General features: G+C 36.6%; 1 protein-coding gene across 1 annotated transcript in view; it reads right to left on the bottom strand.

The window, feature by feature from the left end:
* LNPK (lunapark, ER junction formation factor) overlaps nucleotides 1–20,112 on the bottom strand; it is a 105,226-nt gene that overhangs the window by 72,134 nt on the left and 12,980 nt on the right. The window contains exons 4-5 of the mRNA XM_007939419.2: nucleotides 13,510–13,568; nucleotides 6,336–6,376 (exon numbers count right to left, since the gene is read on the bottom strand). Of these exons, the coding sequence (XP_007937610.1) occupies nucleotides 6,336–6,376; nucleotides 13,510–13,568 (100 nt within the window). The remainder of the gene's footprint in view (nucleotides 1–6,335; nucleotides 6,377–13,509; nucleotides 13,569–20,112) is intronic.

Raw genomic sequence — 20,112 nt, 5'->3', positions numbered from 1 at the left:
TCTGTATCCTGCTCCCTTGTTTCTACCACTTTATCCTGCTTCTTTGTGTGGACTGTGATGGTTTGTTGTCTCCGAGACATCATGGCGTTGTTGTATTTAGATCTCTGTTAACTGTTTGTGAAGAGCAGCCAAGGGTGATTCAGGTTCTTCTTGGTGGATTTTTATCATTGGCCTTTTCAGTCCTGCAGTTCTGGAGTATCCTTGGGGTTGCTGGCAAGCAGAATCTGTTCTTATGCCCCTGGAATCTGCTAGAGCGCTGTCTCTTTAAATATCCAAAATGGTCAAGCCGCTTGGAAACATTCAAAATGGCGGCACTCTCCAAGCTGTCTGTGCCGTCAGTATTGCTCAGGATCGCTGCCAGACCACAGCTCCATCTGTCTCCTTTTTAGGTATTTTCATGCAAAATTCTTCTGCTAGTTGGCATTTAGTCCACTTCTATATCCTTCCCTTTAAGGCTCAGGGGTCCAGGATTATCTTCTGTGCCTGTGTTAATTGGTTTCCCTTTTATTTGTTGAAGAGGGTCTGTGCAGTCTTTCTGCCTAGTCCGCCATCTTACCGGAACTCTGCCGAAACTGGAATTCTTAAGAATTCCTTAAATCATAAATTAAACTGTAGTTTTCAAAATAATTTATGTATTTTAAATAATAATGAGTGATACAAAAAAATGAATCATTTTTCCATCATACAGTTAAAATAAAAATTTCACAGTTTTAATTTTAAAAAGATATAATAATAAATCCATGACTAATTATTTATTATGAATCAACATATAATGACAATACTATATATTTTAATAACATATAAAAAGTATTTCTGATATCTTTAATCATAAAAAATATTAAAAAGTAGCATTAATACAAATATCAAGTCATTTAAATTGAAAGATAATTATTAACATATTTGTTTAAATTATCACTCTTAAGAAAAACTTTTAAAACCACAAAGCACTAACTGCCCTATCCAACATTCTAGATCTTTACTTTGTAAGAACTATTCCAGGCATAGAAAATTTCTTTCATTTTGCAAAGACTTTGGTTAAATTAAGGAGCTCTGGTGGCACAGTGCCTAAAGCATGTAACTGTTAACCAGAAGGTTGTTGGTTCAAACCAACCAGCCACTCTGCAGAAAGAAGATGGGGCTGTCTACTTCTGTAAAGATCTACTGCTTTGGACACCCAATGGGAGTCACTAAGAGTCAGAATTGACTTGATGGCAGTGGGTTTGGTTTGGTTGGTTTGACCAAATTATTAAGCATGTCCAAAAGCATCTTCAGAATATGATGGTACTTATTATATCATATAAGTTCATCCTTTTGCAACACTGAGAATATTGTCTGCTTAGCTTGGTTTCAGCTTTGCTGTTGAAACCCATATTGCTTTTATTTCTTTATTTCAGATTTTAAATCATTTTCTGATTTTATATAGGAGTATTTCACAGTAAGTAACCTCTTTTCTCTATGCATTTCTTTGGTTAAAGTATTTACAAGGATCCGTAGCCTATTGGAGTAGTGCCTAAAGCAGGTGACTGCTAACCAGAAGGCTGGTGATTCAAACCCACCAGCCACTCCTTGGTAGGAAGGTTGGGCAATCTACTTCCATAGTGATACTGCCTCGGAAACCCAAGGAGGGGTCGCTATGAGTAGGATCCAACTCGAGAGCAGTGAGTTTGGTTTAGGAGCTCTGGTAGCATAGTGCCTAAGGCACTTGACTGCTAACCAGAGGCTGGCAGGTCAAACCCACCAGCCACTCCTCGGAAAGAAGGTTGGGCAATCTACTTTCGTAGTGATACTGCCTCGGAAACCCGCTATGAGTCGGGTCCGACTCGATAGCACATAACAACAACAACAAACATAGCCCATCGTGAATATTCAAACACCAGAAAACACAGGCAAATATTAAGGGTAATACAAAAATGTTAACATTTGGATGTTCTGCTAAGGTTAACAGCCCTAAACAGAATTACATGCTAAAATTGTCGATCTAAGGATTTCCTTTGTTTCCAAACTTATTATTCCTTAGAATATCATTCATACAATTTGTGTAAAGTATATTATGCATCTAATTATTTGCATTGATTGTTAAGACTGACTTAACAATAATATGAAATAAGGCCAGAAAAACACATGTTAAATGGCCACAAAAGCAAAAGTGACTGATCAGATTGTGACCACTTTTCTACATGGTTCTACCTCACTCCTAGAACTGTTCCTAGAACCTGCAGCTCAGCTTATCAGTGTTTCTTTCTTGCTCTTGCTTTCAGTTGGCGTTAATGGATTCCTTTAATCCAGTTAACATCTATAGTTAATTGGTGAGCTTTAGTTCTCAGAAAAACATTAACACTTTTTCTCATTTTCCCAGTTTTGCAACTGATCTTTCTCAGGATTCAGAAAAACATCTATTTCCTAAGAAATGCCAGAAAAGAATTACCACATGCAAACACTATCCTGGAAAAAGTATGGCATTTAAAGACTGACTTAAAGAAGTCATTTTAACTCATCTATTTTGATGGATTTTGATTTTGAACCTTTTTTATAGGATGCTTGCTCAGGAACAAATTTCACAAATTACTCAGTGATTAAAAAAAAATTATTTAAAGAATTATATAGTCTTTAAAATACATTGTGAGTGGCAAAATGTACACATCCAGACTTGGGAATTTTTTAGACAATGACTCATCTATTTTGATGGATTTTGATTTTAAACCTTTTTTATAGGATGCTTGCTCAGGAACAAATTTCACGAATTACTCAGTGATTAAAAAAAATTATTTAAAGAATTATATAGTCTTTAAAATACATTGTGAGTGGCAAAATGTACACATCCAGACTTGGGAATTTTTTAGACAACTAAAGATTAATTCGGGAGCTCTGGTAGCATAGTGGCTAAGACACTTGCCTGCTAACCAGACGGCTGGTGGTTTAAATCCACCAGCCACTCCTCAGAAGGAAGGTTGGGCAATCCTACTTCCGTAGTGATACTGCCTCGGAAACCCAAGGAGGGGTCGCTATGAGTCGGGTTTGACTCGACGGCACATAACAACAACAAAGATTAATTCAATTCCTAGCATCATTTAATAAGCAAATGTTTATTTTATGCTCCTAAGATTTAAAACACTCTTAAGATATTACTCATGTTCCTTTCTAAGCAAAGAAAGGACCTTAAGTTATTTAACTTTTTAACAAATGATGATTCAGGTTTATCATCATAAATTAATCAAAAATACATTATAAATATTCAAATTAAAGAGACATATCCCTAAAAAACCACTCATAATAAGTAATAAATATAACACAATAATTCTGTTAATGAAATGGAAGGGTTACCCATTGCTATCAAATTGATTCCAAAACATAGTGACCCTATAGGACACAATAGAACTGCCCCATAGGGTTTCCAAGGCTGTAATCTTTAGCGCATTCTGACTATACTTAAAAAAAAGTACTTCGAAGTACAGCCAAAATGCTCCTTAGAACCAAACAAAACAAGACTTCATCTCACTTACTTTGGACATGTTATCAGGAGGGATTAGTCCCTGGAGAAGAACATCATGCTTTGTAAATCAGAGGGTCAGTGAAAATGACGAAGCCCTTCAACAAGATGGAATGATAACAGTGGCCACAACCATAGGCTCAACCACAGCACCGACCGTGAGGATGGTACAGGACTGGGCTGCATTATGTTGTACAGAGATTATTATGAGTCGGAACAAGCTGAACAGCACCTAACAACAACAATAATCTTTACAGAAACAGATTGCCACAGCCTTTTCCCATGGAGTAGCAGTAGTTAGAACAACAGAAGTTTTTAGATAGAAGCTGAGAGCTTAACAATTGTGCCACCAGGGTTAGGGGTTGGATAATTTTAGGTTAAAATTAAAATTATTTTTCCTGCAAGTATTTCAACAATAAAAGTATTTTTAAAGCTATAAAGTTTAGACCTAAGCATCACTGAACAAAATCAGTTTTGATTATATTTAGCTTTTGCTCAAAAGTAATGACCCTTCTATTCTCTCTCACTAACAGCACAGTAAGGAGCCCTGGTGGTGTAATGGTTAAGCTTTTGGCCACTAACCCAAAAGTCTGCAGTTTGAACCCCCTAGGGGCATGTTTGAGAAGAGACCAGATAATCAGCTTTGGTAACCCTATGGGGTAGTTTTAATCTGTCCTATAGGGCGACTACGAAGTCAGAAATGACTCAACAGGACACAACAGCACAATTATTAGCTAGCACTTTGCTCCTTATTAATTCATACTTAACACTTACTGTTTTAAACAAAGTATAAACCAAAAAAAAAAAAAAAACCCAAACTCACTGCCATCAAGTCGATTCTGACTCATAGCAACCCCCTTTGGGTTTCTGAGGTGGTAAATCTTTACGGAAATAAGATTGCCCAGTCTTCCTTCCACAGAGTGAGTTGGAACTGCCAACCTTCTGGTTAGCAGTCAAATGCCTTAGACACTATGCCACCAAAGCTCCTTTAAACAAAATATAAAGCTACTCAAACAAAGCAGCTCTGTTAAGGACTTGAGCAATAAAGACAAGGGACTAACTCCCAGTAGCAATAGTATTTCAACCAACAGTTAAGTCAGTGCAAATTGTGTTCCCTAATTAATTAAGTGAGTTATAGTAAACTTATTTTTCTTTAATCATATTACAAAAGAAACACTATACTGAACTATTCAGTAATATTGATGTCTCATGAACCATTTAGATACACAGAGCTATTGAACCCTGAACAGAATTTTCCAACTGTCCACTTTGATGGAGCATCTTTTATACTGTGATCCACTCGAGAGCTATTAAAGAAGTAAACAGCTTAGCTTCCCCTTTCACAGTATTTTCCAAGACTACTCTGTTACTCTGTTGTTGTTGTGTTGTTATGTGCCGTCAAGTCGGACCCGACTCATACGGAAGTAGATTGCCCCATCTTCCTTCCGAGGAGTGGCTGGTGGATTTGAACCGCCAGCCTTCTGGTAAGCAGTCAAGTGCCTTAGCCACTATGCTACCAGAGCTCCCCTCTGTTACTCTACTGAGAGTTTTTCAAGATTCTGTTTTCAGGTTATATGATGCCAACAGTATTAGATCTGCTTTTCATCATTTAAAGTCTTTTGTTTTTTATTTTTTTTCTTTTGTCGTTCTCCTCATCTTTTTTACTTTAATCACTACTTCTCCACTTTGGTCCAAGCAGGGCTTGGCTCTGATCATCATTACTAGCTCCTTCCTTTTCTCTCATCAACAAACCAAACCAGTCATATCACAATTTTTGACACACACACACACAACTTCTATATCACTGAGGACATTAAGTATGAATTTCTGACTGTTCTATAATGTACAGAAAGCCAAAAACACAAAAATGATATAATGGGCATATGGCTATGTTTCAATTTGGGTCTATCAAAATTGACAACGCAATATCATAAAATACCTCACAAAACACTGAATAAGCATCCAAAAGGTAAGAAATCCTTCAAGAATTAAAGTTTCTTTACTTTTCAGGAACTTAAACCCTCAAGATCAAGGTCCTTTATAGAACAATTCACAAAAAAATCTTTAATACTAATCTTAACCTTCATAAATTTTATTCATTTCAAACACAGTTGTTACTTGTTACATGTTAGGCAGTTCATTAAATTTCATTAAATGAGTTACTACATACTTTCAAGTAACTACTATTTTTCACACTTCCAAAACAACCCCATTAAAAAAATCACAAGTTAATACAAATCAAAAACCAAGTTCATTCGTTGATTAAAGACCACTATATAGTCTAGGCCCTTCTTTTCTTGCTCTTGGCCCTCTCCTACATATTCAAAGAATGTATTTAACTGGCCCCACAATAGATATTCATATGTTCAAGGTTGCTGATAGACAGTGGAAGACATGGGGGGGGCCTCTCTCTACTCTCTTTCTTCAGCCCTGAATTTATCTTTATAACCAATCTTTTTGATTCCTCCCTCTTGGCCTTATGGTGTCAATAAAAACTGAGAACTGACTTACCTAAATGTTCGGTCCTTTTTTGGCTCTGATATTCAATCTGGGCACTTACCTTTTTACCTTCTCTGTCTCATTTAACCCTCTGATACAATTCATCTATTTACTTCTCAGCTTCTAACTGGCATAGCTCCTCAGAATCTCAAAAGTCCATCTAAACTACTTTTTCCTGTCAATTGTTATAAGCTAGCAAAAACATTCATAATTTCACCTCATCATTAAAATGCTATCTAAAAGCACACTTTTTCCTCAGAGTCATTAACTTACAACATATAAATATTCATTATTCAGTTCTTAACTTATTAGTTTTATACAAATGAACTTTAAATAAAAGTTAACTTACTATTTTTTTCTTCTGGGATTTTAAATCATCCAGTGCTTCATCTAGAAAACAAAATTTAAATCAAAGATCAATCAGAAATTAAGACATTATATATAGGAAAAAAATATGCCAAATGCTACATATTAAGCAGCTGCAAGAAAACTTTTTAATCTTAGGATTTTTCTAAATTTAACTAATGTGTGAAAGCAAAAATTGTCTCAATTTTTATCAACATAAATTTTGTATTTTTGCCTGTATGCATTTAGGTAAAAAAATGCACTTTATATAAGTCATCTTTCCAAATTTGAAAAGATATACATGTACTTTTAAATATTTTCAAAAACACTGCTTTGTATTATTTCTACTTTCTTTTAACACTCATTCATATTAATTTACAAAATTAATACTAAATCTCTTTTTATAGATTGGTAATAAAAATGATGGGGTTTTTTTAGGTAAAGCGAAGAAGTATGTAATACCTTTTATAAAGTTAGTCAAACTTCAAGATACTGAACACTAACAAATAAAACTTTTTTAAAATGCAAAGCATTACAGCTTGAGGAAGGCCTTGGAAAGGAATGGCATACAAGTAAGTCTTCAAAAGCAAACACTGCTAAGAGTTATCTGTTTATTCAGTTTTGCATGGTCAGACATGAAGAATATTTTCAAAGGATATCATTTATGAATGCCAATCTGCTTTACAAACTTACTTTAAGTTTCTAGTTTTTCTCTTGAAATATTAAACTAATGCAAATAGGAATACTATTATACCTGGAAAAGAGAGTTATGAGTTGATATACACATTTATATCAAATGGAATTTAAATAATTATTCTTAATTTTTTATTCTTAATTGAATTTATAAATAAGATTATTCTATATTTATTAAAGGAGCTCTGGTAGAGTAGTGCCTAAGACACTTGACTGCTAACCAGAAGGCTGGCGGTTCAAACCCACCAGCCACTCCTCGGAAGGAAGTTTGGGCAATCTACTTCCGTAATGATACTGCCTTGGAAACCCAAGGAGGGGTCGCTATGAGTCAGGTCCACTCGACAGCACATAACAACAACAACAATATTTATTAAACTACTATAGTAGCAAGTATCTGAATACTCCATTCAAAGTGTATTATTTATGTAAAAATCCAAAGAAATACAACACTCATAAAAAATATTTTACTGTAAAACATTTTTTTCAAAATACAAGTTATCTTTCATATGCTATCAAAGGGTGAAAAAATCTGCTAATATCTTAAAACAGTCATCTTTAGTTAGATAAGACCAAGCGAAGCATCTATCCTTTAATCCAAGGGTCAGCAAACTTTTTCTGTAAAAAGCTACATAATAAATATTTTAGGCTTTAGGGGTCAATAAACAAGATCAAAGATATCACATAGATGCATATAAAATGGAGAAAAAATTTCCACAAATCTTTATAGATAAAATTCAATTATTATAATAATACTAATTGAGTTTGATGTTTTGTAAAATAGTGGTCTACCAATGAAAAGAGTGGAATTTTTTGGGGGGGGAAGATACCATTGTGGTTACCTAAGGTTCAAAGTCAGTGTTCCTTATCATCAAATAGACTGGGAGACCTGGTGATGCAGTGGTTTTACACTCAGCTGCTAACCAAAAAAGTCAGGATTTCAAATCTACCAACCATTCCACAGGAGAAAGATATGGCAGTCTGTTTCCTTAAAGATTTACAGCCTTGGAACTTAGGGCAGTTCTTCTCTGTCCTACTAGGTAACTAGAAGTCTGAATCAACTATACAGCAATGGGTTTGGTTTGAGTTTGGGGATCATCAAATAGATTACAAACCTTAATCTGTTAATACTGATCTGTAACGAGATTTTACACATTTGATCTCTGAAAATGTCTTTCATGCAGACTTGTCAAAAAAAAAAAAAACCCTCACTGCCATCAAGTCAATTCCGAGCCATTGCAACCCTACAGGACAGAGCAGAACTGTACCCTAGGGTTTCCAAGGCTGTAAATCCTTACAGAAGCAGATTGCCTCATCTTTTTCTTACAGAACAGCTGGTGGGTTCGAACAGCCGAACTTTTGGTTAGCAGCTAAATGCTTTAAGCAGTATGCCACCAGAGCTCCTTTTCACACAGGCAGGCACTGCCAAATATTAATATCAATCCATAAGTACATGATTATAATTGAGTGTAGTCATTGCCTAGAAGGCATTTACAGAATTATATTCTTGATATTTGCCTTTGAACATGTCATCACATTGCAAATCAGTCACTCTGAGTAGAAGATTAATAGCAGCTCCTCGATTGCACAGTTAAATGAATTTTGAAATACAGAAACTTCCTTTGCAAAAAAAAAAAAAAAGCTGCTGGGACTATAGTTTGAGCTCAAATGTTGTATAGAAATGGAGACCTTGCTTCTTGTTTTAACTTTTCACAGCACTTTTTTAAATTACTTTTTGTAGTTTCTTGTGATTCAAACAGTTACTTTCTAAATGACTTTATTGCAGTGTAAGTTTTACATATAAGCACTGTTTTGCCTTGCAATTTTAGTTAAATGTATTAAGAAACATTAGCAGGCCTATAGCAAAAAAAAGTAAAAAACCCATTCAGTATTCAATCATAATGCCAGAAGGGGTCTTGTCACTCCAAAAAATTTCAAGCTGGACTTTGGGCTCAAGATATCACAACAAAATGTTACCTCTGCTAACCCATCAAACTGCTGTGTGGAAGGGCAAGTGAAGATTCTGCTTCACACATATCTTTATCATTTTTAGTTGAAATGCATCTTAACAGATTCCATTTCCGGTTGTATTGAATAACTTTTCTCAACTTCTTTTAAAATATTCTTGCCCGTAATTGTTATACAAAGACGTTTTTGCAAGCTAATTCTTCACTCACTTCAAGCCCAGAACTGACTTCTCAAATAAACAATAACCACTAAGGAAAGTGGCATAGTGCTCAAGGCATTTGACTGCTAACCAGAAGGCTGGCAGTTCAAACCTATCAGCCACTCCTTGGAAGGAAGGTTGGGCAATCTACTTCTGTAGCAATACCACCTCAGAAACCCAAGGAGGGGTCGCTATGACTCAGATACAACTCTACTGCAATGTGTTTGGTTTTGTTTTGGTAACAAAGTGAAGATGACAGGATTTGCTGGTAAACTGACTGAATGAGAAGAACCAATAATAACCTCCAGGTTTTTGCTCTCAACAACTAGTTGCTAGTGTAACTATTTACTGAGCTAGGGAACCCACAAGTAGGAAGAGATATGAAGGAGTGGGAGAAAAGGAGAGAAGAAATCATAATTCTGTTTTGGTCATGAGATGCCTACTGGGTCCCAAAGTAAAAGAGCTAATCACACAGTTGAGAATACAAATCTGGAGCTCCAGGGAAGGATCTGGACTAAAAATTAGATGTGGTACTCATCAACAAATGTATAATATTTAAATCTATGAGAGTGGATAAAATCACCAAAATATGCACTACCCAATAAAGTAGGCACTAGCCACATGGGCTATTTAAATTTAAAGTAATTCAAATTAAACAAGGAGCTCTGGTAGCATAGTGCCTAAGGCACTTGACTGCTAACCAGAAGGCTGGCAGTTCAAACTCACCAGCCCCTCCTCAGAAAGAAGGTTGGGCAATCTACTTCCTTAGTGATACTGCCTCGGGAACCCAAGGAGGGGTCACTAGGGGTCAGGGCCGACTCAATGGCACATAACAACAACAAAATTAAACAAAACTTAAAATCCAGTTACTTAGTCATACTAGCTACATTTCAAGTGCTCAAAAGCCACACATGGCTAGCAGATACCATTTTGGACATCATGGATATAGAGTATTTTCAACATAAAAGGATCTTTTGGACAGCATGAACCTAGACAAATTATTTCAAAGAGAAGACAGCCATGGGTAAAATTTTAGCAGAAGAGTAGCAAGCATAAAAACTGAGAAAGAAATAGCCAATGAAGTATTGCCAAAGAAACTTAAAGATAAAAATGTTTCAACAAAGAGTGGATAATTCAAATCATCAAATGCTGTGAAGACACCAAATGGATGAGGACAGAGAAATGACTAAGGGCTTTGACAAGACACAGATGATTAGTGACTTGAAATGAGCCACTGCAGTAAAAAGGTGGGAACAAAACCTAGAGAGTAGGTTGACAAACAACCAGAGGGGAAAAAAGTAGAGATACCAACTATAGACAATATTTTACATAATTTTACTTTTAAGGGAGATAGAAATTAGGTACTCAAAAGACTTAAAGGGAATAGGGGGTCAGGATAGATTTTTTTCTTCTGCAGATCATTGTACTGAGGCATGATTATATGCCAGCAGTAATAATTTAGTAGATACAGATGATACAGAAGAAAGGATAATTGCAGGAAGTAATATTACAGGAGCAAGGTTCTTGAAATGGGCAGAATACATAGGATCCAATGCATAAATGATGGGGTTAGTCATAGATGGGACCAAAGTCAGTCTTCCACAATACCATGAAGGATGGAAACACACTGAGTAGAGATGGAGATAACATGATGTATTTGCTGGTAGACAGCTCACATCTGTTTACATCTTTTTTCTCTATAAAGTGAGACCATTATTGAGGAATAGCCAAGCAGCTTTTGTGAAGTATTTTTCTTTCTGTTTTATTTTTCTATTTGTTTGGTTGGTTAGCTGATTTTGGTTTGGATTTTGGGGGTTTTTTCCTGTTCGTGACTTCTGGAAAATACAATAGCAAACAATGCTTTCAAAGAGAAAAATGTGAATTTACTAGAGAATTATAATTGGACTGTGTAGCAAGGTTGAGTGAATACTTAATATCTGCAATCACAGAAAATAAGTCTATTCCATATGCTGTATAATTTTCCTCTAGGAAGTTTAGCTGCTCTGATGTGGGCATAGATTAAGCATATAAATGTATTTAACCAGAATAGGGTTTGGCCAGTCACAGATTAAGCATATAATTATATTTAAATAGAGTAGGGTTTGCCAGACAAATAGGAAGGGAAAAGGGATAGAGTCAAGGGTGATGGCAAGGAAATGGTCATTAGGTGAAACTGGATAAAAGAAAAGAGAGATCATGAATGAGGAGGGCAATCTAAAAGTTGGGCATTTGTAGACAGGGGCCTTATTTTGGACCCTTATTAGGAGTCAAACAAAATTGGAAGAAAAAAAAAAGTAGGACACTTATGATACAATTGGAAATTTAATGTTTTAATATTTAATATTTTATGACACTAAGAATTCTTCAGGAGCTCTGGCAGCATAGAGCCTGAGGCACTTGACTGCTAACCAGAAGGCTGGCAGTTCAAACCCACCAGCACTCCTTGGAAGGAAGTTTGGGCAATCTACTTCTGTAGTAATACTGCCTCTGCAACCCAAGGAGGGGTCGCTATGAGTCGGGGCCGACTTGACGGCACATAACAACCACAACAACAAGAATTCTTTGTAAGTATGATAACATATTATATGTGTACATAAGAACCAAAGCAAACTCACTGCCATCTAGTCAGATCCGACTCATAGCAACCCCTTCTTGTGTTTCCAAGGCAGTATCATTATGGAAGCAGATTGCCCAACCTTCCTTCAGAGGAGTGGCTAGTGGGTTTGAACCACCAGCCTTCTGGTTAGCAGTCAAATGCCTTAGGCACTACACTACCAGAGCTCCCCATATGTGTATATATATAGTTATATATACCAAACCAAGCCAAACTCACTGTCGTGGAGTAGGATCTGAGTCATAGCGACCCCTCCTTGGGTTTCCAAGGCAGTATCACTACAGAAGTAGATTGCTCAACCTTTCTTCCTAGGAGTGGCTGGTGGGTTTGAACCACCAGCCTTCTGGTTAGCAGTCACATAGGCACTATGTCACCAGAGCTCCCATACTTATATATATACACATACATATACACACATACATATACACATATATACATATATATACACTGATATATACTTTTCTTTTAAGTTATACTATACTTGACTGCTAACCAGAAGGCTGGCGGTTCAAACCCACCGGCCACTCCTCGGAAGGAAGGTTGGGCAATCCTACTTCCGTAGTGATACTGCCTCGGAAACCCAAGGAGGGGTCGCTATGAGTCGGGGCCGACTCGACGGCACATAACAACAACAACAACAATACATATAAGGAACTCTGATGGCATTGTGTCTAAGGCATGTGACTGCTAACTAGAAGGCTCACGGTTCAAACAAACCAGCCACTCCACAAAAGGAAGATGGCCGTAGAGATTTATTTCTGTAAAGATGTACTGCCTCAGAAACCCAATGGGGTCACTATCAGTCAGAATCAACTTGATGGCAGTGAGTTTGGTTTTTCTTTTAATTATACGTATACAGGAGCTCAGATGGTGCAGTGATTAAGCTCTTGGCTACTAACTGAAAGGTTGGCAGTTCGAATCGACCAGCCACTCCCCAGTAGAAAGATTACAGCCTTGGAAATCCCACGGGACAGTTCTACTCTGTCCTATAGGATCACTAAAGTTTGAACTGACTCAAAAGCAATGGGTTTATTATAGATATAACTGGACTATATTTCAAAATAATACAGGAGGTGGAGAAGTAGATAGGAGGTAGAGATGAAACAAAATTGACCAAGCATTGGTAATGTTTAGATTGAGTAATATGTATATTACTGTTCAGTCTACTTTTGTATATGCTTTACATTTTCCACAATAAAAAGTTAAAACAAGAAAAAAAAAAAACATATATCCCTTATTAACTGTAACTTGTAGCTCTGGATATCAAATACAGGATAGTTTATAAATAATTTACATATTTCATAAAAACAAAGTCCTAGGGGTTGTAAGGTTAAAGAGTGGTGCAATTAATAAAACAAATCAAAAGGTGTATAACTGTATTTCACTCCATAAATTTTCTATCAAGATTAATTTATTTACATGTTAATAATTAGTTATACCTTTCAGTATAAACAAATATAATTTCTCGAGTTAAACAAATGAACTGTTTTGTATAAAATATTCTAAATGAGCACAATAGAAATAATTCAAATGAAAAATAGAACCATCATGATATTCATCTTCTTATATTTTACAGTGAATAACTCTCTAGTATTTATTATTTTGTCATTTCAATACTCCATTTCATAACCTGCCATTCAATCATAAGTCAACACATTGTTAGGTAAATTTTTTTAATATAAACTAAAACTTAGAAATTAAACTTACTATTTTTTTCTGTTCTCTTGGAAAAGAAAAATATAAGCACTGTTCTTATGCTCCAGATGCTACAGAGGAGGCAAGAGTCAAAAACAAAGATCATTATTAGGACAAGTGAATTAAGACATATAAAATGAAAACAAGTATTTCCAAATACTGTTGAGGTATTTTGTTTCTCTTTATATTTGGAAAATCAAAAAGCACTCTTTTCTGTCAAAGATGACATCAGAAGTCTACCTGTTCTCAACCTAAAGTCCATGGATCTTCTGAAGGTCCCCTTATAATTGTAAATTTGTCTTTGTGTAACATTGTCTTTTGTGTGCTTAAGTGCATTTCTTTGAAGAGTCCATTGTTTTTATCATTCTCAGATTAGGATCAATATCATAGAATCCTTTCTTACAAAGTAAGCATCAATTCCACAAATGTCTATTTCCATGCATAAGTGAGAAGCATATTTTGTAAACCCAAACATTATACAAACATAAGTTACTAATCCTTCTCTATTATTTGACATTGGGGGATGGGATGGAATCTTCTCTATTCAATGCAATAAGCTTTTAGGGTGAGGGGGTAGAAATCTTACCTTTAAATAAATATTTGGTAAGAAAACTTAGCTAAATACGTCCTTCCAAAGACTCCATGGGACTATTTCTTGAGCCCTTGCATTAGTATGATGTCAAAGATATTAAAAGAAATTCAAATGATCCTAACCCACAAACTTAGCAAGGTCATCTTTTAAATTCAATGTAAATATAGAAAAATACATCATCTGAATAGAACATGGCAGAAATAAGTATACAAGTGTTAGTCATCATTTTAAAAAAGAAATACATTGTATCTTGATATAAATTCAGATAATCCAACTGCCATCAAGTTGATTCTCCCTATAGGACAAAACAGTATTGCCTCATAGGGTTACCAAGGCTCTAAATCTTTACAAAAACAGACTGCTTCATCTTTCTCCCATGGAGCAGCTAGTAGGTTCAAACTGCTAACCTTCTGGTTGAAACAGTTGAATGCTTTAACCACTGTGCCACCAAAGCTAATTCAGATAATAAGTTATAAAAATTAGTTCTTCACTATGAAATACACTCATTGCATATTCTTGGTAGAAAAAGAATAAAAAAATAACATTTTTAAAAAGCTCATTCTTAAGAGAAAAAAAGATCTGTAAACAGTAAATAAAAACAAAAAAGAATGTAAAAATGAAAAATGATAAGGAAGAAATCATCATCGATACAAAGGAAAATAAAAGAATCACCAGAGAAAGTAGCAATTGCTACTATTACTATTCTACACAAATACGTTTTAAAACTGTTGAAAGGATAATTTGTGTGTATGTATGTATTGTGTATATATTCACACACACACATAATAGACACACACACACATATAGATGCATACACACATACATACATACACACACATATATAAAACTAATTCTGGAAGAGACAGAAAACCTAAAAAGATGAACTACTGTTAAACTTTAAAAAGAGCCACCCTCTCTATAAACAGCACCAAGCCCATAACACACTATACAAGAACACTGCTCTTCCTCCTACTTTGGTGAGTAGCAACTGGGATCTTAAAAGCTTCCAAGTGGCCACCTAAGATGCAAAAACTGATCTCTCCTCATCCAGAGCAAAGAAGAGTGAAGAAAATCAAAGACACATGGAAACAATTAGTCCAAGGGAACCTCCACCTACATGATCCCAAGACCAGAAGAACTAGACGGTGCCTGGCTACCACTGGCAACCACTTGGAAAGGAATCAGAAAAGGAGATCCTAGATTGAGTGGGAGAAAAATGTGCAACAAAACTCAAAATCATAAAAAAGACCAGTCTTACTCTTTTGCACATACAGTACTGCATTGTCAGTGAAGGCAAACATTGATACACAGGTGGATAGATGGATGGACAGGCTGAACTATTAGATATGTTTATGCAGCAGGGAGTGTGCCCACGACCATGCACAGGGTTGGCAGACAATGTGTCTACAAGTGTATTTGTATGTTCTGTAAGAATTCCCAAGTATATAGATAGCTGACAATGGACAAGGTCATAGTCACTTCCTGGCCACAGTCAGCTACCCAGATGGAGTGAGTAGTTGGACCTGTGGGCTCAGGACCATAGTCTCAGGGGACATCAAACTCAACTGGCATAATATACTCACAAAAACACTGTTACACATCCTATTTTGGCCAGTAGCAAATGGGATCTTAAAAGCTTGCAAGCAGCCATCTAGATGCAATGATGGATCTCTCCTCATCCAGAACAAAGAAGAATAAAGAAAACCAAAGATTCATGGAAACAATTAGTCCAAGCAACTGGTATACCATGAGATCCTCAGCCTGTATGACTATGAGCCAGAAAAACGAGATGGTGCCCGGCTACCACTGTCAACCACTCAGAGGGGGATCTATGTAGGAGATCCTGGATAGAGAGGAAGAACAATGTGGAACAAAACTCAAAATCATTTAAAAAAAAAGGGGGGGGGGGGTTCAGGTTTGCTGGTCCAATAGAGCCTGCTGGAACCCCTGAGACTATGGCCCCTAGCTGCCCTTTAGGTCTGGAATTCAACCTACTCCTGTGGCTTCCAGCCAAACAAAAGACAGGCATATGAGCTGAACATTTACATTAGGTAGATATACTTCTTGAAGAGATCAATCATGAGAGAATAGAAGGGCTGTGTATGTACAGGGAGACAGCTTGGGGGTAGGAGTACATGGGAGGGAAGAGGTAACTACGGGGAAGAAGTGGGAGGGGAGCTGCTACATTGTAAGAAATTACAGTCAATATCATGAGACAAAGTATACGTGAGCTGCTGTATGGAAAGTGAATTTGCTCTGTAAACTTTCAACCAAATCACAATAAAAATTTTTTAAAAAATTTTACTAGAACTCAAAAAAATGGAAACTGGAGGGAACACACAGTCACTGGATCACAAAGAACTGGTCAACATTCAATCATTTCAGGAGGTAGCATATAATCAAGAACCAGTGGTACTGCAGGAAGATCAAGCTGCACTGAAGAAACTGGTGAAAAACAAGGTTCCAGGAATTGATGAAATACACATTGAGATGTTTCAACAAATGGATGCAGCTCTTGAGACACTTACTCACCTATGCCAGGAAATTTGGTAGACAGCTACCAGGCCAACTGACTGGAAGAGATCACTGTTGGTGCCCATTCCAAAGAAAGGTGATCCAACAGAATGTGGAAATTATCAAACAAGATCATAAATATCACAAGCAAGTGAAATTTTGCTGAAGAACATTCAAAAATGGTTGCAGCAGTATATTGACTGGGAACTGCCACAAATTCAAGCTGGATTCAGAAAAGAATGTGGAACAAGGATATCATTGCTACTGTCAGATGAATCTTGGCTGAAAGCAAAGAATACCAGAAAGATGTTTACTTGTGTTTTATTGACTATGCAAATGCATTCAACTGTATAGATCATAACATATTACGAATAATATCACAAAGAATGGGAATTCCAGAACACTTGTCTTCATGAGGAACATGTACATAGAGCAAGAGGCTGTCGTTTGAACAGAACAAGGGGATGCTGCATGATTTAAAATCAGGAAAGGTGTGTATCAGGCTTGTATCCTTTCCCTATACTTATTCGGTCTGTATGCTGAGCAAATAACCCAGAAGCTAGAATATATGAAAAAGAGCACAGCATTAGGATTGGAGCAAGATCATTAACAACCTGTGATATACAGATGACACAACCTTGCTTGCTGAAAGTGAAGATGACTTGAAGCACTTACTGAGAAAGATCAAAGACTACAGTCTGCAGTATGGATTACACCTCAACCTCAACATAAGGAAAACAAAAATCTTCACAACTGGCCCAATAAGCAACATCAAGATAAATGCAGAAAAGACTGAAGTTGTCAAGGATTTCATTTTACTTGGATCCACAATCAACATCCATGAAAGCAGCAGTCAAGAAATCAGACACTGTATTTCACCGGGTAAATCTGCTGCACAAGACTTCAACTTTGAAGTGTTAAGGAACAAACATGTCACTTTGAAGACTAAGGAGCACCTAACCCAAGCCACTATATTTTTAATCACCCATATGCTTGTGAAAGCTAGACAATGAATAAGGAAGACTTAAGAAAAGTTGATGTCTTTGAACTGTGGGGTTGGCAAAGAATGCTGAAAATAGCATAGACTGCCAGAAGAATTAACAAATCCTAGAAGTACAGCCAGAATGCTCCTTAAAAGTGAGAATGGCAAGACTTCAACTCTCCAACTTTGGTCATGCTGTCAGAAGGAACCAAGAGAAGGATATCATGCTTAGTAAGGTAGAAGGTCAGTGAAAAAGGCAAAGACCCTCAATGGGAGGCACTGACACAGCAGCTGTAACAATGGGCTCAAGCATAGCAGGGACTGTGAGGCTGGCACAGGACTGGGCAGTGTTTTGTTCTGTTTCCACAGGGTCTCTGTGAGTTGGTGCAAACTCAACAGCACCTATAACAACATGTAAGTGACCTGTTTTTTGTTTGTTTTGTATATAACTCCACTATTTTCCCCATTAACTTGAAATGCCATCTTTGTTGTTGTTGTTATGTGCCGTCAAGTTGGCCCCGACTCATAGCGACCCCTCCTTGGGTTTCCGAGGCAGTATCACTACGGAAGTAGGATTGCCCAACCTTCCTTCCGAGGAGTGGCTGGTGGGTTTGAACCGCCAACCTTCTGGTTAGCAGTCAAGTGCTTTAGCCACTATGCTACCAGAGCTCCTATGCCATCTTTACCACACAAAAAATTCATTTTCACTTTATTTCTGGATTCTCAAGTCTCTTTCTTTGATCTGTGTATCTATAGTCTATTCCAACTGTTTATACTATAAAGTTTTATAATGCATGTCATGCCTGATGGACCTCTGCTTCTTATGTCTCTTCTTTTTCAAATTTTCTTGGCTATTCTTATGTGCTAATTTTTCTATTAAAAATTATAGAGTAAGTATGCCTAGATTTTTTATTGTGATCACTGTTTCTTAGATTAATTTAGGGAGACCTCATTACAATGCTATATTCCCATCAAAGAGTAGGATACATCTCTCAAATTAAACTTCTTTAGTATCGATACATAATTTTTAAGTACAAGATTCTATCAAGAAAATATCTATCAAGCAAGAATGCTTGAAAAATGATTTTATTATCTACCAAAACTAAGAGTAAAAATTCTCTTTGAGTAAATATTGATGTGCTCACAGTTACCTTCTCCTTTAAGAACCAACTACATTTAGTGAAAAATACTTTGTATTCTTATAAAGATACAGTGAAACAAACATTTAACTTTCTTCAAAAGGACACAAATTATATTTGTCAACCTTCAAGCTATGTGCTAGTTGGAAGGAGTACTAAAGGGGCATAGAAATTGTATAAGATCAAAGCCTTATTCTCAAATGGCTTTCAATTTAAGTACAAAAAAAAACAAATCAAACAGCAACAAAAATCTAAGAAATAGAAACATGATCATCTTCCTTAGTTTCTTTGCTTAAATTTTTTCTTCTCCCACAACTCCATATTAAGAGGCAAAAAGGAAAATACAGATAACTGTTCTGGGAAAGTCAGTATTTTATAATTAAGTCTCTGAAATGATCTTAGAAAGAATATTTCTATGAAGTTTTCATTTGTAAGAATAAGGCATCTAGCTGGAGAGGTTGTGGGCACAATGGAATGCTGGGATTGTAAAATGGTATAATCGCTATATAAAATGGTATGATGCTTCCATAAAAAGCTAGAAATACGAATATCGGAGTTCCAGCAAGATGGCAGACTAGGCAGAAAGACTGCACAGACCCTCTTCAACAAAGAAAAGGGAAACCAATTAACACAGACACAGAAGATAATCTTGGACCCCTGAACCTTGAAGGGAAGGATATAGAAGTGGACTAAACCCCAACTAGCAGAAGAATTTGCGTGAAAATACCAAAAAAGGAGACATACGGAGCTGCGGTCTGGCAGCGATCCTGAGTGATCCTGATGGCACAGACAGCTTGGAGATTCCCGAGTGGTGGTAGGACCTAAGAATTAACCTAAAAATCAGCCCTGCTAGCCAGGGACTGCACAGAGGACTGCTCTAGTGGCTGGGGAATAAACGGAGAAGGTGAAGAGAAAGGCGAGCTGAGCTATGGACTTTTGCCAGTCCAGAGGGCGCCACCATTTTGAAGGTTTAAAAGAGGCTTGACTATTTTGCATATTTAAAGAGACAGTGCTATCGCAGATTCCTGGAGCTTAAGAACATGTTCTGCTTTCCAGCAACCCCAAGGACACTCCAGACCTGCAAGACTGAAAAGGTACCACATTCCTCTTGTTATACCCCACACCTGCTTGGGGAACAGAGGTGTGACCATCCCCCACCCCCACCTACCTTCTGAGCCCACAGGAACTCCATCACAGTCTGTGTGCTCAGACAGAGCCTGAGTGCCCTGCCATGTCCTCCACCAATTTTTTTTTTTCACTTTCTTTTGTCTGGTGATTAGTTTGCTTGTATTCGTCTGTTTTAAAACAACTATTATTATTAATACTTTTGTCCTTTTTACTATTATTCTTAATCTTCCCCTCCCAGGTCCTAGTTTTCAGCATTTTTT

The sequence above is a fragment of the Orycteropus afer genome, unplaced genomic scaffold (genome assembly GCF_000298275.1).
Source record: "Orycteropus afer afer isolate SDZICR_OR568_19922 unplaced genomic scaffold, OryAfe1.0 scaffold00001, whole genome shotgun sequence".
In the NCBI taxonomy this organism is placed as follows: Eukaryota; Metazoa; Chordata; class Mammalia; order Tubulidentata; family Orycteropodidae; genus Orycteropus; species Orycteropus afer.
This window is presented reverse-complemented; position numbering and strand designations above follow the sequence as displayed.